Genomic DNA, 13,174 nt, shown 5'->3' on the forward strand with positions numbered 1-13,174 from the left:
AAGCATGTGTGCGAATGTCACAGAGCTGCCAAAACTAGGTCGCCATGTCCCGAGGACTCTACGAGATTCTAATGGACAACAGTGACCGCCTTTGGCCTTTGCCGTCAACCTCCTCTTCCTACTCGTCCTCATGGCCGCTTTCAACACACACATAGAAAAAGGAAAAAAGGAGATTTAGCCAACCTGATTATATTCATTCTCTGCACTCCACATATTTTTCAGAGGGAAAATACCTCCACGTTTCTACTGGTCAAAAAGGATGAAGGGCGGCATGCATGCTCATTTCTGGTTTAATTTCCACCAATGCCAGCGTGGATGTGTGGAGAAGGTGGCCGCCCAGCTAATCCTCCTTCAGCAAAGACTCGAGAAAAATAAAGGATGGGCAATTGGAATGGCTTTTGGGTTTTACGAAAAGCCATGGAGAATGAGAGTGGCCATGGTTTCTTTGAAGTTGATTCGCGGCTCTTTGGTAGGCAGGGTGCGGATCTAGGAAAACATGTGGCTACGGTTGTATGAACCACGTCTTGATGAAAACTCGTACTAATTCGGAAATCATGAAAACTATTCGTGTTGATATCGAAAACATGTACTTAAATATTTGTATTTTCGATCTATATTAGTACATGACTATTTCTAATGGCCGTGTAAAATGACAAGACATATTTGCTGGAAAACATACCTTTGCAGTCATTAGTTTTAGTTTTCTGTACGTGGATATTGTAATAGGCCCTAGCTGTGTCTTTGGTCTTTGGACGATTCAAAGTTCTTTAACAAAGGGTTAGTCAAACTAAGTTTTGAAGATTGCCGAAATCGCCGGATTAAGGAATTTGCGTCCCTACCAGGCGTTGGGGAGGGTAGGGAGCCACCCTCATCGTTTCCTCATTTTATTCATGATTGAAATGCTAAGAAAACATAAATCAATGAGTTGCACCTTTTTTGTTGGAGCATCACTGTAGGGAAATAACGGCCTCACCAGCCACCAATCACCAGCTAACCATAAATAACACTTGGACTGGTGTATTTTCAGCAACATTTTCGAAGAGAACATCTCAATTACCTGATTATGTTTTTTTCCTTAATACTGCAAATTCATCTACTCTCTATAGAGTTAAAACTTCACAAGCTATATAAAAATGAATAAAAAGTTTTCTTTTGCAATTGGAATATGATGAATAAACAGTTGCAAGAAAAAAGACAGAGAAATTCGTCACGAATCACATCCATTGATCTTGTAAACCAACATACATCATGGGAGTTACTGCCCTGCGATGTAAGTAGAACTACTACTATGCACTAGCTATGTAAAAAACATGAAGAAAGGTCTGAGAGCGCAAGTAGCGGTTAAAATATCTTTGCACTTTAGATCTTGACAGGTACCGCCTCCAAATTGTTTTTTTTTCATTTAAAGAAGTCACGCAAATGAAACACGAGGGGCAACAGGAAGAGCATAAAAAATTTTATCGGAAAAATGGAGGGGATCATCAGGTGAAGCAACGCTAGCAGCATCGTGACTGAATTTAAACCTCCCGTTATATATAGCGAGCTACCCCGCTAGGCACGCAGAGGAGCGCATCAGCGTCACCACTCCCGGAGTAGAATTGTCCGGGCCTGGCCGGCACAACGAACTCGAGAAAGGGAGCGGTAGCTCAGCTCTTGCCTGCGCCGTGACCTCCTGCCGGCGTATCGGAAGCTGTTGATGCGAGTGAGGGCGTCATCTCCATGGCTCTCATGGCGGTGGCGGCGGCGAGGATGGACGACCACGACGAGTACGCCAAGCTCGTCCGGGGGATGAACCCGCCCAGGTGATTGATCGATCATCGGTTTTCTGCTCCTTTTGTTTTACCAAATTCAAGGATTTTTTTTTAAAGAAAGGCTCTCGGACTTGACTATGCCAGCTGCTATCAGCTCCTTGTGATATCCGGTTCTTGTTTAAGCCTTCTTGTGCTATTCAGTTCTTGTTTAAACCGTTGTTTCTTGTCTGGTAATCCTAGCTTTTCCCCCAAGATTTCGATTTTACAAGAAAATTTGTGTTATCGGTTTCGTTCAATCCGTTTGCTTCTTGGTATGCTCAAACCTTGAAGAACAGAGCAGCATGGTTCTCTGCTCTTGCTTTCTTCCATCCTTGCTCTGTTCTGTACATTAAAGAACAGAGGAGATAGGATTTATAGACCTTCCTTTTCTTTCTTCCGCCTCCTTTCCTTTGTTCTATTTTGCTTGGATTTCTCTGTTCATTGATTACTGACATGTGCCGTGCAAAATTAACAGGGTCGTAATCGATAACGATGCCTCCGACGACGCGACGGTGATCAGGGTGGACAGCGTGAACAGCCACGGCACGCTGCTCGCCGTCGTCCAGGTCATCGCCGACCTCAACCTCGTCATCCGCAAGGCCTACTTCTCTTCTGACGGCAGCTGGTTCATGGACGGTCAGTACCCAACCACTATATGTTACTTCGCCGCTCTGACGAATTCTGAATCTTTTTGTGTGAAACTGAAAAAACAAAAAGCTGAATTCTTCTTCCTTTCTAATCTTCAGTGTTCAATGTCACCGACCGTGACGGCAACAAGGTTGTTGACGCCCCAACCATCTCCTACATCCAGAAGGTAATCCATCCGCTGGTTCATCGACTGAATTTCGCGTGTTCTTGAATGATCTTATTTTTATCTCCCCGGGTCTGATTCTGATCGAGTTGGGGTTTCTGGCCGGCAGACGCTGGAGGCGGACGACTGGTACTACCCGGAGGCGCGCAACACGGTGGGAATCGTGCCGTCGGAGGAGTACACCTCCATCGAGCTCACGGGCACCGACCGTCCGGGCCTGCTCTCCGAGGTGTGCGCGGTGCTCGCCGTCATGGGCTGCGCGGTCCAGAGCGCCGAGCTGTGGACGCACAACACGCGCGTCGCGGCCGTCGTGCACGTCACGGACGCCGAGTCCGGCGGCGCCATCGAGGACGCCGGCCGCATCGCCGACATCAGCGCGCGCCTGGGCAACCTGCTGCGCGGGCAGAGCGACGTGCGCGCCGGCGGCGGCGCGGGCAGCCTGGCGCAGCACAAGGAGCGGCGGCTGCACCAGATGATGTTCGACGACCGGGGAGGGCACGCCGCGCCCGACGCCGACGCCGCCGGCCCGGCGCGGACGGAGGTGTCCGTGACGGCGTGCGCCGAGCGCGGGTACACGGCCGTGGTGGTCCGGTGCCGCGACCGGCCCAAGCTGCTGTTCGACACCGTGTGCACCATCACGGACATGGAGTACGTGGTGCACCACGGCACCGTCAGCGCGGAGCCCGGCGGCGGCGCGTACCAGGAGTACTACATCCGGCACGTCGACGGGCACGCCGTCCGGTGCGAGGCCGAGCGGCAGCGGCTGGTGCGGTGCCTGGAGGCTGCCATCGAGCGGCGCACCGCCGAGGGCCTGGAGCTGGAGGTGCGGACGGGGGACCGCGCGGGCCTGCTCTCGGACATCACTCGCATCTTCCGGGAGAACGGGCTCACCATCCGGCGCGCCGAGATCTCGTCCTCCGGCGGCGAGGCCGTGGACACGTTCTACCTGTCGGACCCGCAGGGCCACCCCGTGGAGGCCAAGACCATCGAGGCCATCCGCGCGCAGGTCGGCGAGGCCACGCTGAGGGTGAAGAACAACCCGTTCGCCGCCGGGGACGACGCGGCGAGGAAGGACGCCGGCGTCGCCGGCGCCGGCACGACGGCCTTCATCTTCGGGAACCTGTTCAAGTTCTACCGGCCGTTCCAGAGCTTCAGCCTCGTCAAGCTCTACTCGTAAACCACTTGGTTGGTTTCTCAATCACAGGTTCTGTATATAGATTTCGGTTGATTATTGGTCTTTCAGACATCACTGTAAATATGGTCATGGCCAGTTATGAGTGTAGATTAAGGTTTACAAAGTAGAAAATTAGGGGAGAAAATATTGGCTCAGCTCCCAAAAGATTTCAGATTTGTAGCCTGTAGCAAGCAAACCGTGCAAATGGTATACTGTGTACTCTGATCTGCCCGTATTCCTTCGTACATATTTGTATATATCAGTGTTCCGTACACCGGCTATTAAAATGCGCCCCGCTTCTTCATAACTTGATGGCTCAAATTTAAAAACAAAAAATTATACTGGTTCAAGCAACTATCTTACGTTCAGTATGGATGGTCTGTTCATGTTCTTTGCGTTCAGACGTAGGAAGAAGTACCTATATATTTGAAGTAGGAGAGATTTTTTTTGGATAGAGACTTCAGGTTGGCCGGCCGTAGATTAGTAACTTTTTACTAACCTTTTACGATTACGCTACTCGTCCATTTCACGAGGGCAAAATATCTTATCATCTGCACACATCATGTCTCATCTTTCTTGTGAAGTTAGGGGCACCACTGTCGTGACTTTTCCATTACAAAAATTATATTTAGACCTTTTCATTATTCACGTCAACGCATGCAACTAATATTAAAATTTTAAAAAGTTGTAGTTTTTGAACCGGACATCAAACTCAAATTTCAATTTCACAGTGATGTTTCTATCAACAGCACCTTCAAGATAAGATCCTACTTGTATATGCTTTGACCATATTTTTCAAAGAGACACAATTTGCTTATGTAGAATATAAAAATGCTAAACCAAGTTAGTTAAAATACTCAATTGGTTTGCCAAAATGACCTATCTTTAAACATGATCAAATATCCACCTACCATAATACAATTGTTTACCCTCTTCTCTAATCATACCATCCAATTTATCTTCACAATATCATCACAGATATCCGGTTAATTCATCAAAATTGACTGAAGCAATCTTTTGTAAAGTCATAAGCAACTTTTTCGAATGTGGTAAGCAAATTATAAACACTAAAATAATATTACTAAAATATGTTGATGTGAGATCTTATTTTAAAGCTCTTGATAAAATAAGTGCCATGGAGAAATTGGATTTTGATTTGAATGCTCGAATTTAAAACTACAGTTTTTTTAATTTTCAAAATCAAGTGTATGCGTTGACATCATTGATCTTCTTTCTCTCCCTGCATGCATGTGTTTCCTTTTTATTCTCCTCCTCCGCAAGTACGTATGGCACAACACCAATATCCTTTGGTAAGCAGTTGGGATCATATCCAATAAAAACAGCATTAGCAATTCTTGCTAAAAATAGAAACGTGCTATAACATGGCAAGTTAATTTATTATGAAATTAATATAGCCGTACGGGAAGGTAATATTACAGCCTGCCGTAAATTAGTAGTGTCCAGTGCATTTTTTTTTAGTGCATGAAGTAGGAGAGGTAAGAGTCAGATCCGACGGTTTCCGAGTCCAAAGTGGAAACGCGAAGTCGGCCCATAATCAAAGCGCGAATAGGACTTCTTTTTTTACCCGCTCAAAAAGAGCCCGAAGCCATAAGTGCACCGTGCCGGCCCGGCCCAATTCCCAGCACTTGAGAGCACAATCCACATCCCTGCGGCGGTATCCTCCCAGCCGCCGCTGCGGCTGGTGCTCCTAAGACGCCTTGCCTCGTTACTGTTGCTATTTCGTCCATGGCGCCGCCTCGTTCTGGCTCCGTTCCGTCGCCTTCTCTCCAAGCTGCAGCGCAGTTCTTGTCGACGCTGTCTCCAAGCCGCTGGACCAGATATTACTGCCGATATCTCCCGCGGCTGCAGATCGGCGGGTGCGACGACGGGTGGGTGCAGATCTACAGGTGCGCCGTCGCCGGGGTACCGATTCCTATCGCTTCTTCTCGCAGTCGCGGTCTATGACTATGGTGGAGCCGGAGCAGGAGGACCGCATCAGCCTCCTCCCGGACTGCCTGTTGAGCAGCATCGTCCACCTCCTCCCACCTAAGGCCGCCGCCCGCACCATGATGCTCTCCCGCCGCTGGAGACGCATCTGGTCATCGATGCCGCTAGATCTAAACCTCGACTCCCCTGATTCCGATATTCGCTTTCTCAGCGCGGGGTCTATTTCATCCATCCTTTCCTCGCACCGCGGGCTCATCCACCGCTTGTGTAAACACCCTAGCCGGCGTTGGCACCCGCGCCTGGCTCGAAACTCTAGCGGAGAGGCACATCGATGACAGCCTCGCCTTGAAGTGGGCGCTTGACCTGGAGCACCCCACTCTGCCCCGCAACTTGTTGGGCAGCGCTGGGGTTTTTCTGCGCCACCTAGATCTCCACTGCTGTCGCCTTGGCCTCGCTGAGGACCCTTGTTCGCCGGTGCCTACCATGCCGCGCCTTCATTATTTGTATCTGTCCTATTTTCTCATCTCCGAGAATGCTCTACACCGCATGATTGAGGTTTGAACAATCCTACATGAGCTTCACCTCTTCATGATTGATGGACTCCGCCGTATTGTCTTCCGCTCCCTCACGCTTGCTATCATGCACATTAGTATGCCTCGCGTGGCACTTCATGAGTTCTCTATCCGGGAGACTCCTAATCTTGAAAGTGTGACATTCTCATACGTTGATTTATGGAGGATACCTACCTTCACAGTCGGCAAAAGAATCCGGGAGCTTGGCCTTAAGCTACCTATCGTGGACTCGCCTTCCCCTAATATTTTCCTAGTAAGGTACGTACTACTATACACACACATGTCTTTTGATAGCATAGATCAATTTATGAAAATTTTACTCTTTGTATTTACTTGTATTTGATTGATGCAGAGATCATTATCTTTTATAACTTCACTTGTTTTTGGGATCAAATTTACTGATAGTGATGAAGTGAGCAAAGCTATTCAAATGTTAAGCTTATTCCCATATTTACAGCGTCTTGAGATTGAGGTAATTAAATAATATTTTTATTTTATATTTAACAATACTTTTATTCTATATTTAATTATTTTATTTAATAATAATGCTATACGTTCTTAAGGTATTATCTTATTAGATCTTTAATTTTGAAGAATAAGATAATTGTGAAATCTATCACGTTTTAGTACGTAGATTTTATAGTTTTCATTGTAATCCTGGTTGTATTTATAAAGATATATAATTTAAATTTTCGCTATAGATTGGCTCAGGTTTATTAACTCTTCTTAATTTTAGATAATTAATTATTACATGATCTCTATAATTTTAAGTAATATTAATATTTAAATATCTTTATAATATCGTATAACTTTTATGTAGAGACTGACTTAATAATTGTTTAAGTTAACTTATATGTTTGTTGCATGATTAATAGAGACACGACCACGTACTTGTTAATGTTTAGTTTATACTTTTAATAAAGTGGCTTTGGCGTTCTTGCCCCTATTTTGAACATCAATGGTGATTTTACCTCTCATTTTTGTTTTGTGCGATTTTACAGTCGCTTTTTGAAAACGAAGCTCCATTTTGCCCTATTCTATTCGGAGTTAACGGTGTTAAATTTGTAGAAAAAGATAGTTATGCCCTATATGATTTTGCCCTTCTTTTGACATCAAGCACTTCGGCATCTTCTGTTAGAAGGAGTTAACGTTGTTAAATTTGTAGCAAAAAGACAGATATGCCCTATGTGATTTTACCCTTCTTTTGACATCAACCACTTTGGCATCAAACATATCAAAAATTAAGAGTGCTTGATGTCAAAAGATGCCGGAGTGCTTGATGTCAAAAGAAGGGCAAAATCACATAGGGCATATCTATCTTTTTGCTATAAATTTAGCACCGTTAACTCCTAACAGAATAGGGGCAAATTGGAGATTCGTTTTCAAAAAGCGAGGGCCACAAAGCAAAAAGGAGGAGTAAAATTACCATTGGCATTCAAAACAGGGGCAACAACGCTAAAGCCCCAATAATCTCTATATACGATTTCCGCACCAAAAGGTGGTTGGAGAGCGTGGCCACGTCACGGGCAATTCTCAGCCGTCGGATCGGCCGGGCGGAAAGCCTAGATCAGGCATGTCCCGGTCATTTTGCAAAAAAGCGCTTAGACTTTAGAGCAATCAACTCGCAGTCCAGCCACCTCTTTGGTAATTTTGCGAAAAAGCCCACAACCTTTCTTAGAATCAACCCGCAGTCCAACCTTCCCGGCTTAGGGAAATTTGCAAAGAAAACCTTAAGTTCTTATAAAATCAACCCACCGTCCTGACCCTCTCTCAGGAATTTCTTCAGAAAAAAACCCTTGGATTTTAATTAAATCAAACCACAACCCGTTCCATCCGTTACTTCTACACGAGCAACACTACATGTACAATTTGAACACCAAAACGTGTTGAAATCAAAAGTTGTTCAATATAGAATTTGATCAAAAATTCGAAAACTACTACCTCATTATAGAGCAAATTTTAAAATTCGAAACGCTTTCGCAACTCGTTTGCACAAATGCTAGCATGCGATCCATCGTACCTGTAATATGGACACCAAAACGTCTTCAAATTTAAAAGTGTTCAATACAAAAAATTGCTTAGAAATTCAAAATATACATCTTTTTTATACAATACAATTTCAAATTCAAAGCGCTTTTACAATTCATCCGCATAAATGTTTACGTAGGATCCATTCTACTTACAATGCGGACACCGAAACGTCTTCATGTCAAAAAGTTTTGAATACAAAAGTTGTTCAAAATTTTCAAAACCTAAAGGTTCGCTATAAAACAAACTTTTAAAATAAATGATAACTAAAAATACTATAACCAAAACACCAAATATAACAAAAAAATAGTTCCATTTCCATACCAAAATAATATCCTATTTAAATAGTAGCATCATGACAGTAGAGAGTTCAAAATATATACCAAGTACAATAATGGGCTGCAGACCATGACACCTACACATACAATAATTACTATTTTTTGCATGGCCTAAATCATCTATAATCCGACGACACCAAATACGGGCCCTGTGCACGCGTTTCTAGTAAATTATGATTTAGCTACTCTTCATAAATTTCTCATTAGAAGTATTGTTGTAGTTTGAATTGTATTTTACTTCTTTTAATATTTTTTATTAGTTTAAATCTTATTGGTTATATATTGAAATTTTATTTTAAATGTAACTAAATCATATTTAATTGTATAAAGTTATAAGAAACTAAATTTTCAAGAAAATATATTTAAATAAGGTTTGTAAAAACTAGCCTCATGATAAAATTGTGACTCGAAGCACTGTTATTTATAATATTATACATGATGTCCCAACGATGTAGAACGTTTATATTTATAGTAAGGGATGAAAAATTATATAGTTACCCTACGATTTATTTTTGTAACTCTTACTTGGCTTATGATTCTGAAAAAATGCAGACCTTTTACCTACAAATATTATATGGTTGACAAGTGCGCACATCCTAATGTTTTGTTATTAAACTATTTTTGACCATACAAATGTCTTAAAAAATATCTGCATTATAGTTATAGTTACCTCACTACTCAGGCTTTGTCTAAGGAGAAGCATCTTTTGCTCCTGTTAATCTCATAGTCATTCTAGTGTTTTCTCAATACACATTGTTGATTTCAACATTCTTTAATTGAGAAATGGAGGAAGTATGTTTAATTTATTGCATGGTTACATTAATAATTATTTTGCATCTTGTGTTTTTTTTTATCACAGTGCTTCAACTTCGGTACAATGAATGAACATGGTTTTGGAGAGTGGGATCCGGTGGATGATGCAGTCTTATGTCTGAAAAAGCATCTCCAGGATGTACTATTTAAAGGGTACTGTGGTACGGTTGGTGAGGTTAAATTTGCAAGATACCTTGTGGCTAGAGCAGAAGTTTTGATTTCCATGGAAATTAATCATTCTGTTGATTGGAGCCAGGATGAGATCAGCCATCAGAAAGACTTGATATGCATTAGGGGCAAGGCATCCTTGTTTGCTCAGCTTTACTTCACCAAAAGCATGGTCTCAGATGATGCTCGAAGAAAAAAAGCTACCTTCCTGAATAGCGTGTCCATGATTTGATTTCAGTTACATCTTTCCAGTTTGTAGTTCTAATATGATATCGCCTTATTGTGATATATACCTTTAATTATCAATACTTATTTAGTTCTATTTTAATACTTAGGTTATTTTTAAATCTGTGACAATCAATGTTTTTCGCATATGAAAAGATTAAGGGTGTGTGGTTGATGATTCATGGGCGTGCGAGTGGGACGAGGCTTAACTTCGGTCCTGGTTACTTATGTGGGGGGCTGGTTTGATACGCCGGTGAGAAAATTCTCTACAACTAAAAAATTATGGGTGCGACGGTACGTCATCGTCCTGCCGATTGCAATTTTACGCCGTCAGATCCTCTTGGCTCATCGCACCACGTAATTAGGCCCTTTGATCAGCCTGACGTCCTCAGCGTTATCTGCCTGCCTAGGGTTTTGAGCTGCAGCACTGACTGCGCACGGCGTCACCTACGCGCGCCATCACCTGCCTGCACACGCCGGTCGCCTTCGCCGCTGCCTGCGTTGCGTCGGTGTCGCCTGCGTCCGCCGTCGCCTGTGCACACCGCCGTCACCTGCGCGCGACATGCCGTCGCCACCCGTACCACGTCCCTGGTACGTCGCCATCGCCGCCTCCTTTTCTCCTTCCCTCTCCCCAGTCGGGCAAGCCAAGCAGAGCTGCGGCCATCCCCAAATCCTCCGCCTGCTGGTAGTCTCCCTCCGATTGCCCGCACCCACAGCTGCGTCGCCCCGTACTCCACCTCTGCCCATCATTCCCTGCCCGCTTCGACGCCTTCCCTGGTCGGAATCGGCCCGTGACCGGCTGCGACGCTTAGGACCGCCGAAGTCACTCCAGCCCTTCTCCAGCTGCCCTGACCCTGACCGAAGCTGCGGTGACTGTGAGCTTCCCCGCTGTCCATGCGCTCTCCTCCCCCCACTCCCCTTCTCTACCCACTCCCCCATCCTCACCTGCCCTGCGTCTCTTCCCGACCATCGTTGTGGTGGGCACCGCTCACGTCGTACAGGCAGGTGAGTTCGATCTGTTTTGCAAATCCCCGTACAAAACCGTAGCCCGTAGTTCCCGGCGAGCCTCTGGGCATCTGCGCCGCCGTGTATGACATGCCGCCGCCATCCATGCCACTGGCCTGGGCATAGGAACGGCAGATGTCTGATGGCCGTGATGCGTTGGATAAAAAGCTAACATCAGATCGTTCCCATATACAAAAAGTATCACTCTATGCCTCTACGATTTCTGACATACAATTTGAGGGTAGCCTGATATTCATAATATGTTGGGCGTCATGTGCATGGAAGAATTCATGCACCCTATCTGCTTGCCATTCCATCTTAGACTGGTCTATAAGCTGAGCAACCCATTTCAAGCAGCATAATCGCCTCTTTCCTGTAGGCTTCAACGACCAGCCCCTAGGAATCCATGGGTCATGCCAAATACGAATGGAATTCCTTGAACCAACTCGCCATATCACCTCTTTTTTCAGCAGTTCCAGTCCATGGACTGCCTTCTAAGTGAGCGACTGATTTGTTGGAAATGCCGTGTCTAGAAGGCTGCCATTTGGGAAGTACTTTGCTTTCAGCACTCTTGCACATAAACTCTTCAGCCGGTCGACCAGCCTCCACGCCTGACGAGCTAGAAACGCTTGATTGAAGAGCTTCAAATCACGGAAGCCAAAACCACCATCTCCCTTCGCTCTTGTAAATTGCTGCCAGGGAATCCAGTGAGTTTTTCGTTTTCTAGCATGCTCACCCCACCAGAACCGCATGATGCAACGTGACAGCGATTCATGGAGCGATGCCGGGAGCTGAAACACGCTCGTCACATAAACAGGGATGGCCTGAGCTACGGACTTTATCAAAACATCCTTTCCTCCTGCAGACAGACATCTCTCATCCCACGCACTGCATCGTTTTGTTAGCTGATCCACAATTCACTGAAAACTATCTGCCTTGAGAGGTCCTCCCGGAGTCGGCAAGCTCAGATACTTCACTTCAAAAGTCACTTTATTGACATTTAACTGGTTCTTGACGCGATCGATTACAGCAGGGTCATGCTTCTCATTGAAAAGAATGGAGCACTTGTCAAAATTAATCAATTGACCAGTAGCTTTACAGTACCTCTCGAGCGCAACCTTCACCCTCACAGCTTGCTCTTGTTGAGCGCGGAAGAAGAGCAAACTATCATCTGCAAATAATAGGTGTGTAATTTCTGGAGCTCGACGGCATACTCGCAGTCCTTGTATGGTTCCTTGCACTGGTTCTTTCTGCATAACTTTTGATAAACCATCAGCAACAAACAAGAATAAATAGGGCAACAAAGGATCACCTTGGCGTAATCCACAGGTGGGTTGGAAGGTGTCCAAAAGAACACCATTGAAGCGTATTGTATAACGTACAGTGGTTACACATTCCATAGTCCACTGAATCCATTTTTGATGAAAGCCCAACTTCTCCAGAACTTGTTGCAAATAATCCCAATCCACCCTATCATATATATAGACCCAACATCAAGAAACTACCTTATAGATGACATTGCAAAGACTAATGGGGCGATAGTCTTTCAGAGTCTCTTGATGTTGTACCTTTGGGATCAAAACTATAGCCGTGTCTTTCACACGTTCCAGCATTTTTCCTTCTTCAAAAAAGCGCTTCACTGCAGAGATGACATCCTCCTTCAGGCAACCCCGGTTCCTCTGAAAAAACTGTGCCGGCAAACCATTCGGGCCGGGCGCCTTCAGAGTGCCAATTTGGAAGAGGGCATCCCCGATCTCCTACTCCAAAAAAGGTTTACATAGCTCATCATGGAAAACATCAGTAAAACAAGGTTCAAGAGGAGTCGACACTTCCTGCGGTCTGACCTCAGGATCTTTTGCATAAAGAGTACTGAAATAGTTATTGACTAGTCCTGTCATACCTGTTTGATCCGTAATCCATTCACCATTACTGTTCTTCAGCTTACGTTTTCTATTTTTTTTCGAGCTCTCCACGCCGCACGCTGGTGAAAAAACTTGGTATTGCGATCACCTTCCTGCAACGACGAAACACGGCGAACGTTGTAGCCATAGCATTTCTTCTCTATACAAAATTTCGTTCATGTTTCTGATAGTATCCTTGATGGCCGCTTCATCTGTCCCACATCTGCTTGCTGCTCAGCTAGCAGTTCTCTCAGACGTTCAATTTCTTTCCTGACTGAGCCAAAATGTGCCATACTCCATTGTTTCAGCGACTGCAAAGTATTCTTTGAGACATGGTGAATTACTCCCAGATCGCTCTTTGTGTTCTCCTGCCCCCATGCCTGCTCGATGCGCTCCCCCAGC

General features: G+C 45.0%; 1 protein-coding gene and 1 pseudogene across 1 annotated transcript; both read left to right on the top strand.

Annotated features, from left to right (window-relative positions):
* Positions 1-1,471: 1,471 nt before the first annotated feature.
* Positions 1,472-4,062, top strand: LOC112901125 (ACT domain-containing protein ACR6-like). The gene is made up of 4 exons (XM_025969964.1): positions 1,472-1,802; positions 2,266-2,426; positions 2,537-2,604; positions 2,711-4,062. Exons 1-4 carry the CDS (start codon positions 1,720-1,722, stop codon positions 3,776-3,778), a joined length of 1,380 nt encoding a protein of 459 aa, XP_025825749.1. The 5' UTR covers positions 1,472-1,719; the 3' UTR covers positions 3,779-4,062.
* A 1,459-nt stretch (positions 4,063-5,521) lies between these two features.
* On the top strand, positions 5,522-9,988 carry LOC112900663 (annotated as a pseudogene).
* Positions 9,989-13,174: the final 3,186 nt, after the last annotated feature.

The sequence above is a fragment of the Panicum hallii genome, chromosome 7 (genome assembly GCF_002211085.1).
Source record: "Panicum hallii strain FIL2 chromosome 7, PHallii_v3.1, whole genome shotgun sequence".
In the NCBI taxonomy this organism is placed as follows: Eukaryota; Viridiplantae; Streptophyta; class Magnoliopsida; order Poales; family Poaceae; genus Panicum; species Panicum hallii.